Source organism: Chaetura pelagica, unplaced genomic scaffold (assembly GCF_000747805.2).
Source record: "Chaetura pelagica isolate M959 unplaced genomic scaffold, ChaPel_1.0 scaffold82, whole genome shotgun sequence".
Taxonomy (NCBI): domain Eukaryota; kingdom Metazoa; phylum Chordata; class Aves; order Apodiformes; family Apodidae; genus Chaetura; species Chaetura pelagica.
Window position 1 is genome coordinate 299,002 of NW_009952990.1, and position 14,028 is coordinate 313,029.

The following is a 14,028-nucleotide window of genomic DNA, read 5'->3' on the forward strand; positions in this document are numbered from 1 at the left end:
ATAAGGCAGAAATTATCTCCCCTTGTCATAAAAATATAGACAGCTTTTGGAAAACAAAGAAAAGGCATCAAATTAATGCTCAAACCTCTGTAACATGAGCCTGAACTGCTCTAACTGTCACTTGTGATGAATATGCTCTTGTGAAAAGCCAGATTATTCAGAATCAGACATCTTTTCAAACTTTCATGGTGCAGGCAGGTCTCTAAGGGAACAGTAAAAGTAGACCTCTGCATATAACAACAGTTTTAATGGCAAAAATTCATCAAAGTCTGTCAGGAGATATTTAATGAGTCAGTTAGATAAGGAATCATGATGCCAAGGAATGCAACAATCTCCTAATATGAGAGGAATTCTGTTGTTTTCCTCACTAAGATTAAAGGATGCAAACTGTCACCTATCCATAATGGGATGAAGAGGCACATGAACAGCATTCCTGACATATGAAAAGGACTCATGTTTGTAGATGGAGTGAGGTAGACTTGAAGGCAGGATAACTTTCAAACCCAAAATTCTGAAATGGAAAGCATCAAGACAGGTCATATAGTCCTCTTCCAAAAACCTTACCTACATATTTAAATGTCTCTTTTCACATCTAGCCATACTGAGAAATTTATAGAGCACAGGTTTGAGGTAAGGAAATATTTTGATGTCTCATTGCCACAGAGACCAAAGAACTACCTGTTGTAGCTGTTCTAAACCAACAGTACTCCAGTAAATTCAAAACAACTGTGTTGATTTAATTGAGCTTTAACAAGGACACACCCACAAACTAGCTGCCTAAGATAATACTGAAGACTGGGACAGAGGTGGAATTGAACCTGATTTTTCTGCACCTCAGTTCACTGCTTTAGTCACAACCCTATTCATTCTTTACAATAATTTTTGCAGTCCTATCTTAAATCTACTTTCTCACCAACCCTATTCTAAGCTGGTTTGTACCTTGCTTGTATCAGTAAGGAACCTCCAGAAAGCAAGCAAAAGGCAAACTAGACTTCAGTGTCTCTTTGATACCATAGAGAATTGCACAGTGATCCTTTTTTCACTGTATTTTCTGTAGAAACATGTCTGTTTACTTGTATGAATTTTGAGATACCCTATGCCTTTATTTACACTGCTTTTAAAATACTTTTGACAGGAAAAAACAATAGGAATTTCTATAGCTCACCATCAGTAACCTCCAGCTGAGCCTTTGCTAAAATGCTTCCAGCAACCGTCAGTGCTTGACAAATGTAGTAGCCTGCATCAGACCGCTGAATGTTCGTAATAGTGAGGTCTCCAGTCGGTGACACTGAGTACCTGCTGCTGGGTTGGAGAGGCTGGTTTGGGAAGAGTAGATTCTGCAAAGACAATTCATCTCACATCAATTCAGAACACAAAAGCATCACTCTTCCCTCAGCTAGAGAGACAATGATTTCTCCTTAAAAGTAGTATATATAAACCAGAAGAAAAAGTAAGTGTGGTTATGACTTTATGAACACATAGAGCTAGCTTTCCCTGCCTTGGGCAACTTGCAGTTTAAATTAGAAACAGCCCTTTGACAGCACACAGTGGTGTGTTCTGGCTGGGAATACAGGCAAGGAGAAAATCTTCAACAATTGCATTTGAGTGATTTGTATTAGTGAGACATTCATCTTTGTACTGAATTTAATTGTAATAATATACTTAGTTGGCTGTCAAACCAGGAGGACACAATACTATAGTAAACATTAGAAAACTAGCAGAAAGAATTGAATCCTGGAGACTTGAGGGAGTACAGCACTATTGTATGGCTGTGATTATGTTCTGGGCTAAGGAGGAAGTAAAAGCGTGGCACAGAAGGAAAGTTGGGAGGAAGGTACAAACAGATCATAAAGTAGGAGAAGCAGAAGTAAAAGGAAATTAAAACTGAGAGATACCAAAGGAGAAAAGTAGCATGGAGCCTTGAGGGTGAAGAAAAAGGGTATAAATCTGATGGAGAAGTCACCAGAGAGAAAAAAAAAATAAAATAAAAATTTCATGTAGGATAAGACATCATTTAGCACAAAAGAGGGAGATTAGCTTTTGCCTTTGGGCTGGATTGGAGAAAAGAGAGATGTCAATAAGAATAACCGGAATGGATGTAGCAGTCATTGCATATGATGAAGGACTAAATGAATCAATAACACAGAAAAGGACAGAAAAGCTTTTAGTGGCTCTATTTTCAAGGAAAAAGTTACACTGTCAGTCTGGGTTAAAAAATAACAAGAAAAGGGAGGCAATATGAACAGAAAGGTCAGTAACGTTGTCCAATGAGAGTGAAAGAGAAGAGATAAAACAATAATTAGACAAAATTAATTCCAGTCAAGCTTTTGAGCTAACTTAACAAGCCTCTCTGAAAAATGTGATTATTTGTATCAGGAATAACTCAACACACTATTACCATGCTGTGATAAGCTTTCAGTCATTACTGCAGCTCTACATAGTTCTGTTCTGCTTTCTAATGATGACTCCCTACTAACTTTAAGTTTGTCTATAAAGAAGCTAAAAAGAAAATCTAAAAGTACAGAGTAGTATACTAAATTAATTTTCTGTAGGTCTGCTTCTTCTGCAGTAGACCTTAATGGTTTACAAAAAATGACTTGGAACTGACAAGCAACAAACTTGGATTTTAAAAAATTCTACTTTGAAGTCAAACTTACACCTTTGCCTCTCTGGTTTTGGCAATAAAAGCAGGGAGATACACTTTATTAAGATCCGACATGTCAAATATCCTTATAGTTGCATTAACCTACTAGGCTACTTGTCATCCTAAGGTGAGTCTTTCCCCTTATCCACTTTCAGTATCAATGTTCAAGAAATTTTTCACAACAAATTTTTCCTTAAAAATCAATATGCACCCAGTAAACATGTCAGAATCAATAACAAAAAAAGTGTGAAAATTCTCAAACAATGTCAGGCTGCAGGGCTTAAGTAGATCTAAAAAAGTTGCCCTGTTTTCTGAACTGCCTTGAAGCTTTCAGAATAAACTCTGCCTGACACATCTACCTGCCAAATAAGGGTATTAAACAAAACTTCACTACATTTTCTGAGAAAGCAGAGAATCTTTATATGGCTGAGCTTGACTCCATTTATCATTCATTATGTGAAGTGCAAAAAGAAAAACAACAGAGAAGACAGTGCAAGGATCGAGCTCCTGATTCTTAAGAGGAAAAAAAAGATCTGGAATCCTCTTCAACAATGTATTAGAAAGAGGAGGCTACTCTTTATTTTTTTTCTTCCATGTGGGCTTATTTGTTCTTGAGAGGCACATCCCAGTGAATATTTCACACTTCAGCAGGACCTCATCAGTTTCATGACTCCTCCCTTCAAAGAACAGATAACTGTGAACTATAACTTGTCCTAAATGACAGTAACACCTCTTCTAAAATGTTCTTACAATTTCACCAGTGTTAATGAGCTGTCAGGTTGCTCATCTGGGTACAATGGTGGCATGCTGGGTTGCAAACAGGGGGACCGGAGTCATCCTTGGTGTAATACCATTAATTTATCTTGCGGAAGAATTTAATCTAGAGAGTCTAAAGGTTATACACACCCTGCCCTGGTGCATTTCCATTGGCGAGTGGCTGATAGACTCTGGAGAAAAGTCTACAGAGTACAAAGGACCAGCTGTTTATGCACAAGTTGGCACAAAAAATTACGCAGGAGGAAACAGCTTCCCTCTCTTCCAGCTGGTTGTGTTCAGAAATACAGGATCAAGAAATGGATGCACAAAGAAAATTGCCCTACAATTGCTGGACTGGGCTAACATGACTACATAACATTAGCCTGAACAATCACAGTGGTTCTGCAAACTGTTCCTCAAGTAAAAGTGGAGGCAAGCATTATAAAGCCAAGCAACAGCTTATAGCCAGGCATGCAAAGGTGAAAAGTCATATATGTTCAGTGGAAAAAATATCATCCTTCACATTTATATGATGATATACAGTGAGAGGGGGTGCACCTATTTTATGGCTCCTTGTTGCAAAATCTGGCAAGTTGTATATTGAGATGATAACGCTAACCTGTGTTACTTCACTGATGGTCAATTAAGATTAACATGAGGGTGTAGTGAATCACATTGGGATATGTTTCAAAGTTTGAGTATAAACCATGTAGGTATCAATTTTTATGTTGCATTTATTTGGCAAAAAAGACCATTCTAACCCTCTGGGATCAGGTTCTCAATATGGTAATTAATTTTCCAGGTTTGTAATTAAGCAGCTTCAACACAGTACAATCAGTAGGTAATAACATTCAATTAAAGACATAAGATGCGTTTTCACCTTAAAATGTTTTTACCCTTGAAGTGATACCAATGGAAGAGGATAAAATAGAGTATTAACACTTTTCAATTACGCTAAATGACTTTAATCCTGCAAATGATGTCCTACTTTAATTAGAAGCTCTTCTCTTTATTACAGCATGATGGATGTCCACTTTATTAGATTCAAGTGTGACACTATAAGCTCACTTTACATAAACATTACCATGTTATTAAAATGCTCTGCAAGGAAGGCGTTTGAAATGTTTGCTAGCACATCAGTACTTCCTACTTTAATTTCAGTATGCAGTTCTACTTTCCCATTGGAACAATTTTCACTTTTGAGAGACTCACAATACTGTGCTTTTACAGAATGTGATCCACGGAGGCTAGATCTAGAGTTCTCTAAATAATACACTGAAAGAAACACACTGAAGACTAAGGTTACACTCATTAAAGCTTACACTAATAAAATAATAGTGCTGTATCTTTGTAAGTCACAAATGCAACAGAGCACAAAACACCGTCAGCCTTGGCCCTGTTACTCTGGGCCAGTTATCTGACCTCATGAGAAGGTAAAGCAGAAGCAGGTGGGGCAGACTGGGAGATCTGTGGTTCAATTCTTATCTCACATTTTAACTGAGCTGGTACACACGATGTTGCCAGATGAGACAAAAGGCACATCTGCACTGCACAGCACCATGTCAATTCTTAGTTCACATATGGCCGCACGTGAAAAAGTAGCACAGGGCCATGAAAAGACTAATTTAGCCAATGGAGAAGTGTTCATAGTATAGATCCTTAGACAGAGGTAGTCATGACAGGCTTAATCAGGGAGCTGCAGAATGCAGTCCTTGGGCATCCATTTACCCCTTTTCACCTTTTTTTCAGTTGAAAAAGAGAATGCAGTACATAATTTACAGTGTTCAAGTTTAACATACTAACGTGAACTGCATGTTGAAAGTGAGGACTGATTTCTGCTTTCACATTCTGTCAGTACAGCAACAGCAGTAAAAAAATGTTATGGCCTGATGTTCAAATATTGAACTACAGAAGTTACTATTGGCTGATGGCAACATTGATTGCTATGTCAGAAATTTTGCTTTCTAAAATTACAGTAAGGATCAGGGAAATATTTCCAAAACTAGATTCAGAAATTTCTGGAAACAATTTTACCAAAGAATGCATCTCCATGTCCAAATTCTCTATCTGTATGCACTATGAGAATATGTTAACGCAAATCAGCTTGCTAGATATTTATCTGCTTGATCATGTCTGGACAGGTCATGAACTGTAATTACTGATCCTGATTAGTTAAAAATTCAGTCATAACTTTTTAGGTACTATTTGTGTCGCCCACCTGTTTGTTGGGGGCTTCAGAACAAAAAGTCTTTAAGATATATACTGTTGCTTTCTATATGTTTATACAGCACTTAGTGCAAGTTTCACCAACTTAAATGGCCTTTGAGTTCTTCACAATATTAAGAATTTTTTAAAAACAGCAATGAAAATGTTGGCAGAGAATAGTGATAGTTAAAAAGACAAATTCCTCTGGAAGACTAAAATAATACCTGTGAAAGGTAATAGAAATAGTTTCCTTAAAAAAAATCACAATATAACTATTTAGAAAGGCTTGAATGACTTACAGTGTGCTTATAACTTACCTGGCTTCCTTCTTTTTGCCAGAAAACAGCTGGCTGGGGATTTCCTTTAGTTTCACAAGGAAAAGTCACTGTTCGACCCTGGGCCACAATCTGGTCTCGTGGTCTCACCACAAACTGTGGGGGAGCTACAATGTAAGAAAAACCATGGTGTAAACTGACAGCAATTTGCAAGGGGAAGATGAGGAATATTGAAGGAAAGAGACAACATTATGGAGATTTGGTTTATGCCAGAGGACATAATTAACCAGAAACATTAATTAGTATAGACAGAACTAATCATACATAAACAAAAACAACAGCAACAAAAAAAGCAGCAACATCAGCATGAGATATCCCCAGTTGTTAAAAAAAATATAAATAAATAAAAAATGTAACATCACATATTACAACCATACATGCTAGAGTACATTCTGATGAAAATAAATGCTAAGGAGCAGCAGTTGGGTGCTTATCTGAGCAGATATTAGCAATATCATGTCCTCTACCCTTCACAGAGCTTTTTGTTTTGATGGAGCTATTGTGTACTGCAAGGTAGGAGCTAGAATATACAGACTGCCCTTTTCAGTTTGCTCCTCTTGACTTTAAAAAAATGAATGAGAAAGGAGAGGAAGGTCTGAATTACAGCAGAAGGAGATTATTCAAGAGCTTCCTCACTTCTCTTAGGGGTACTGTGGCCAAGGATGCAGTGGGAAAGAGGACTTACTTAAAAAAAAAAAAAGTTTGCTAAAACAACCCAAACCTGGGAGATCTAGTTTTCTGCTTGTGCACAGACAAGAAAGCAGCAAGAGTTGAAGAGTCAGTGGGCAGCAGTGAGTAAGAAGGAACAGGTATTTCAGGAGATCAGGAAGAGACAAGGAAAACAAAAAAGGAGAAAATGGAGTTAAAACAAGAACGAAGAACTAGGACTCGCTATGTTTTTGAGTAGATGGCATTAACAGTGTTCAGACATAGGGGATCAGGAAACACAGTCAGAAGTGAACAATTTCTAAAAGATTGGTGTAGTTTTGCTTGTCTGGGAGTACTGGTGGAGAATAGAGGGTCAGTGCTTGGTGGGAACAGGAAATGAGGGAAAAATTGTTAATGTGCAGAAGCAAAGTGGGGAAGAAGCAGTTTTGGAGGATTTGAGAGGAAAAAAAACAAACAACTTATGTCAGTGACTATAATGAGCATGATGTGATAAAGTAAATGACTTCTCTATAAATGGCATGCAAACCCTCTGGTTGTGGTTCAACACTGGAATTCACTGGAACTGGATTTAAACTATGTGGCATATTTTAAAAATGCAAGCAGTATCTGCAAATATTCACTCCAAAGGACTACTTAACTCTTGAAGCAGGATGAAGAAGGGGACGAAACAGTAAAAAAAAAAATCCCGACATTCATTTTCTTCGATTCCACTACTGGTTTGGTGGCTGTGTAGAGGGATGGTTTAGGGACACTAAGCTTCTAGGTAAACAGAATTTAACTGTTTTTGAAAACCATATTTTCACAATTATAATTACAAACTATTTAATTAGGCATGAAGAGCAATCAAGACTCAGCTTGGGATTACACCTGCTGACAGCACAGACAGCAAATCTCCTAAATGCATAGAAATGTATTCAGATTCGATTTTTTTGAAATGTAGTTTGCAGTTATCTCATGAGGTGCTTCCCAAGGCTTTATAGATCAGTAGGAGAATGAAGAGCACTAGTCAAACAGTGCTGATATAATGCACTCTTAAAACAAGAACCATGAAGTGCTTAATAAAGATGAATCATCATCAATTTAGAAGGCAGAGGATGAGGACAACATGAGTAATCTTCCTTTTGATTCACACTCCTCATCCCAGTTTTTAGGGTCTCTGAAGGGAGAAGTGTTTCCCTCTTCCCTGCACCTCAGAAAGTATTAGCCTTCTGAAAGGGCAGGAATGAAGGCCTAGATGCCTTGCTGCTGCCCATTTATACCACGTGTTTTGAGGTTTATACAACAGCATAGGCATTGCTGCCCTTACCCTAGGATCCAAACTCATCCAGTACAAAGTGCTGGGCTGCAGCAAGTTCCCCTCCCCTCACCTTGTTTTACTTAGCAGATCTGTATGCAATCCCTACAGGTGTCAAAAAAACAGTAACATGATAATCAGTGCACGTGTTTGTTTATTCAATCATATGGGAAGTGAAAGAGAGGAAGACCTTTCAGTTGTGAATTTTAAACTTCCATTTCTGTAGGCATACCATACACTAAGGTATCTTTACAGTTCTGACCTCCCACTTAATAAAGGTCACTGAAGCAGCTCAGTGTTTGCTGCTCAGCCGTAGAAGTTAATTGCCTGGAATATTAATACAGAATCAATAGGAATCACAGGCAGAATGGAGAGCAGAAAACCTCTGACCTCTTCAGGTGTTGTATTTGCATTTGACAGGAACTATGCATGAGTCCTACATCTACGCTGTGTTATGGGTGGCCTCAAGCCCATAATCTTTCTATTGTGATACTAAACACCTGGTGTCACGAGAACATTCCATAGATGTGTGATATCTCAGTATGATCGATATCTAAGATCACTTCACAGGCATTCTTGGAGGTATGTTATGCAGACAGTGATCTGAGACAGCTCCAGAGAAAGAAAGGGGGCATGAGCCTATCTTTGAAATCATGTAACAAAATAAATGCAAGGTATGCAAATTTAAGGGTTTATCAGAAACATTCTCACACACACACGGCTGCATTGTAACTCAGTAATTCAAATCTCTGACCAGATGTAATAGAACTTAACTTATTCAGTCTGCTGTTGCAGACTGTCCAAGGACCAATTAAGGTAATATGGTAGTAAAGGAACAATGGGAGACAAACATCCTAGCTTCCACCTAGTTTTTAGTCTTTGACTAAACGAGAAAAGGGATCCTTTCATTTGCAAATACCCCAAACCAAACAAAACCCAATGCAAAAGAAACGAGTAAACAAACACCACAAGGCCAGACAAAATAACTGTCAGGGAGTGACTTTGTTTCTCTGTTTCCTCTCTGCCACACACTTCGAGTCCTCTCCAGCATTTGCCATACTAGGTTAACAGAAGATCCATGGCCTCAGAATCACTAGTTTAGGCTTGCTAAATACTCCAGTGATGAAGGGGTATATTTTCTAGCTTTTCTTTGCAGCCCTAATTACTACATATTAACTGTAAAAATAATATTTATTTAAACACGATAGCTTTATTTAAATGTCATCACTCGATCTCACAAAGAGCTGACTTTTATTGGTTATATGTTAGAGTACAAAACCAATTCCTTCAGCCAAAATATTTTAAACCATAACTTTAAAGAACATGAAAAATGTAATTTTGTAAAAATAAAACCTTGCATGTTCTTTTAAAAAATCTATTCAACAATGAGGTTCTATGATGAAGGAAACCCCATTTTGTTCCTGTTTGTTGTCATATTCAGCTATAGCTCTCTTTATAGACAGCCTCTGATAGAAATGACATATTTTACAGCATTTAAATAATGTTTTCTCCATATCAACTTCTCCATATCAATTTCTAATTAAATAATGCAAATTTGAAACTGAAAGTTACAATCCATAATTGCAAGGGTAATTTTTAGTCAAGTACAACTACAAACACAGTAAGGCTGCCATTATCCCCAGAGAATACAACCTGACCCCGCTCAAAGACAGCAAGGCTTCTTTAACAGAATAAGCACTTGGACTCTTTAATTCTCCTAAAAAGAGAGCTTATTATCTTCACATATAATTGCTGTTTAGAAAGATAGATAAATATTGTTACTCCCATTTTGTAGAAAGGTTAACTGAGATCATGACTTCTTCAAAGACAAGCTTCATTGGAACTTTGGACCAAAACTAATTCAGGTGGTTATTGCTTCTCTCAAAGCAGGTGAATTTTTTAAATGTTCTGAAAAGGTAAAGTTAGAGAAATAACAGCAGGCTTGATATGCTTCAGCTGTTAGTTATGTGCTGCTTTAATGCTTACTTCAAGATAAACATTAAGATCATTAGAAGAACCTGTTGAAAAAAAAACCTGTTATGAAGCAGCAAACCAAGTGTTGTGCTTATCAGATTATTACCCTTTACTGTTCTGATGTGATATTGACTATATTGGAATAAACAGAGTGGAAAAACTCTTCCTTAATTGACATTTGAAAGTGAAAGACAATGGCTCTAAACCAAAACATATTGCTTGTGTTCCAGGGGAATAGCCAAAAATACAAAAAAAATCCCCCAACAATTAAGATTAGACACCTAGTATTCTTTTATTAAGCTTTTTTTAAAAAATAAATGTAAATAGTACACAGTAAATCAGATTTGATTTCTGGAAAATTATGCTTTGATACAGCATTCACCAAGCACTGGCTTCAATCAATGTCACACTAAAGCTCTGTTATGCTAATAGCTGCTTGTGAGGCTGAGTGGGATGATATGGAAATCAGATGGTTGAACATGAATAGGAAGCATAGGCCATGTACGAGGGGGCTTTGAGATGAGGGGATGAGGGGACCCTAAGGTTAATCATATCATGTTCAGAACTGTTTTTGCAGCACAGAACAGTATTCTACTGCAAGAATTAAAATGGAGATAGAAAAGCATGAGCAGTAGTGAGCATTGGTTATGTTGTTCAAAATGGGAAGAGTGCATTCTGTTGCAGTCTTTCTAGATGTCATTTTATGCATGACTAAATGGATCTTTCATTCTATTAATAAATGTATATGTAGGTAGCATTTGCTCAAGTGTTAAAGAGCTTTAGGGAAAAAAACAAAAAAAAAAAAAAGAAGAAAAAAAGAAGAAACAAATACTGCAAATTATTTCAAAGGCATTTCTCAAGTCTTGTCCAATTTTAATAGTCAGCAGAATCTCTAATCTGATGGGAAGGACTGAATTAATTTCTTTCCCAGTAGTGGTACTGTATACTAAAGGTGACGCTGACTCACAAGGACCTTGAATGAGACAGTGAGTTTATCCCTTCTGAAGCGAATTCTGGTCACCTGATAAGAAATGTGGCAGAAGATTCAAAAAGGGAGGGGAAAATTACCACAGAAAAGTGTGCATTTGTAGCAAAAAGTACACTGATCCTGTATCAAGTGCTAGGAACATATTCTTCCAGCAACACAGTTTTCTAAGCTGATCTTGTGGTTTTTGGTTCACATTAAATTAAATGATCCTAAGGGAACTTTGTGATCATTACTTGCTCACAGCACCAGGGCTCGTAATTAAACATACTTAGATAAAATGTCCTCATGTACCGTTGTGTATATCAAAGCTCTTTGAAGTTGGTAGAAATTCTCCTATTGGCTTATGTGATCTTTGGATCAAACTCATTGAAAAAAATATTACAGGAAAAGAGTGACAGCAACAAATTTCAAAGGGCTTAAATTAGAGATTTTACAACCTTTAATTGCAATTACTTTCAGTTGATAGTGAACTACAAATGAAATTCATCATGAAGATTACTTAGGCAAGCTAAAGTGATAAAGATGAGTGTTTAATTTTAAGTTGGAATTGTTTATTATCCACACACATATTTCTGTGAGTGGTTCAAAGGTGATAAGGGGAAAGATGCTGACTTGTAAATATTTTAAGTAAAACTCAGATAATCCTCACTGATACGGGAAAAATCTTTGAGGAACAAGTAGAAACACACTGGCTGGTAAAGCACCAAGATTCTGCAAGACTCAGTTCTGTTTCCAGCAGTGGAAACACAGCAGACCAACCTAATATTCCCATCTACAGTCTCTTTCAGCATTCTACATTTGCAGTAATAAACTAATTTCATAATAATCCTTTGAACAAACAAAGTTAAACCTGGCACAATACCCAGTAGCACTGCTGGAAGTAAGAGAGTCAGTTAAGGCTCCTTCATCTAGTTGTCTTCTGAATTCCAGAACTCCATCAACATCACAATCTTCTTTTGCAAAGTCCTCAATGACTTGAAACTGGGTATCTCAATGCTCCTCTCAAACCCTTATCACAGTGACAATATTCATGTGGCCACTTCAGAAGGTTTTGATATTTTAAGAGATCGAAACCAGTTGCAGTCTTACAAAATACAGATGAAGACCTGCCTCTAAGACATTTACTCGGAGGACAGCAGAAGCACCCACAGCTCTAGCTGAAGTACTGCATATGTTGAAAAGGGAGGCAACCCTTGACATCATGGAGTAGGACTGCTTATTTGTAGGGCTGCCTTGGTGTTCCAGATACTACGGCTTAGATGACCGTTGAAAGCAGTACAGCAATTCTTGAAAGAAAATAATGATTTTTCATATTTGTATCTCATTGGTTGAATTTGACTAGAAGGTCTGGTAGATATTGGAGTTTTGGATGTTTTTGTGATACAAATATAAAATAAAACTAAGACCCTCCATATATATACCTTGCTGTAACAACATTTGCCCTTTGCATGGCATGAGCTGCCAAAAGTGCAGATACAGATGTCTAGGAGTTTTGAAAGATCTTTCACAGGGATATTCCTGATGGAGTAAAGAGAGGAAAACAGAAAATAAGTCCCATTTCAAGCACTAGAAACCTAGACTGAATCAGGAGGTTTTTTTCCTCAGAAGTTCAGATACTCTTATTGAGTCCCAAAAGTGATGTGTGGTTCTTAGGACACAAACTTACTAGTGTACTATTAACTACGACTAATGATAAATCAAGACTGTAGCTTCTGACACAGGACCCTTTTCAGAAGCCTGAGAGGATGACAGCTTAGGCCTGTTAATAATTTGGCTATTTTTTATTAGGGATGAACTAATGTAAGTTAGGGATGATAATTTTCTTTAAAGTGACTTCAGAATCTTATGGTGTACTCCAATGATTAGCTGTGTTGACAGACAAAGCAGGAAGGAAGCTTTTAGCGTGCTAGTTACAACTGAGTTGCCTGTGAAATGAGTTTTGTTTTTTTCTCTAAGCCATGAGTATCACATTAGCATAGGAATCTCTAACTGTTCCCTAGTTTGTATGAGTGCAGTTCGACTTTGAAAAAAGTACATAGATCTCATTTTGTGGATACTGTTTTTTCTTTAACTATGTTCTATTCGTTGCTCATTTAGAGTGTTCTGTTTCTTCCATGATTTCTTCATCAGGTGGATGATTCTGCCCATAAAAATGAGGAATTGGTAGGTTGTGGGGATAACAAGTGATTGATGAAGCCATTCACTAGACTCATAATATTGTTTTTAAATTACACAGGTGGAGGTGGCAAAGCAAGTATTTGGTTTGGATTCTTCTGAAAAGCAGCTTCCCATAACTTAGGTGTGTATCAGTAATCCATAGCTCAGATAATATCTCTAATATTGATGTTGATTCAAAATTAATTCTGTCCTGCACCAATGGATCTAATACACAGACTTAGAAGCACAGGGGGCAAGTGGGGTAAACTTTTAGCAGATTGAATGTAAGGAAGTGTGGGGATAGAGGAATCAGGCTACAATGAAGCAGAGGCAGAGAGCAGGGGGAATTGGGGTCTCAGCAAGCTTCTTACCAGGACTAGTTCTGCTGTAAGTGTCCTTCATGCTGCTCTGTCTCATGGAAATTGAGAAATTGCTTTTGTTTTGTTTACTGTTTTCATATAAGCCACGTGAAAACACAGCAGTGTGAAAACATCACGCCTAAATCATTTGAGAATGCTAAACCTTCCTTTAAACCTGGACTAATTGTTCTAATCTTCAATTTAAATGCAGGTTCTGAATTTCAAATATAAAATCATTTTTATCCTTCACTTGTTCTGAAACACTGAAACAGATAATCTTGGAAAGCATGGAAGCAGAAACATTTTTTTCTTTCTTCACAAGAGGTGAAAGAAGTCTAGAGAATCAAGAAATAAAAAACACTAACTGTCCTATATATTTTGACACATAAAATCTTTATTTTATCCCTGGATGACCTAAAAGAAAGAAACTGGGATAAATCTGCATGATGGAAAAAAGAGATGTGAGATAAACAATAATGAAAAAGCAGGTTTGGTTTATACTCAAAGTTTCGCTGCCAATTTCAATTAACATAACTGCCAAATCTGCATTTGTAATTTCTATAATAGAAGTTGAAGCACACACACAGCAAATACTACCTCTTCCCTAGAACTAAAGTAAAAAAGAAAAAAGAAAAAAAAAAAAAAAA

The 14,028-nt window shown here is 37.0% G+C and overlaps 1 protein-coding gene across 1 annotated transcript in view; it reads right to left on the reverse strand.

The window, feature by feature from the left end:
* Positions 1 to 14,028, reverse strand: part of ROBO2 (roundabout, axon guidance receptor, homolog 2 (Drosophila)) — a 406,098-nt gene that overhangs the window by 94,315 nt on the left and 297,755 nt on the right. Inside the window, exons 9-10 of the mRNA XM_009996507.1 lie at positions 5,923 to 6,047; positions 1,166 to 1,337 (exon numbers count right to left, since the gene is read on the reverse strand). Coding sequence (XP_009994809.1) covers positions 1,166 to 1,337; positions 5,923 to 6,047 — 297 coding nt within the window. The remainder of the gene's footprint in view (positions 1 to 1,165; positions 1,338 to 5,922; positions 6,048 to 14,028) is intronic.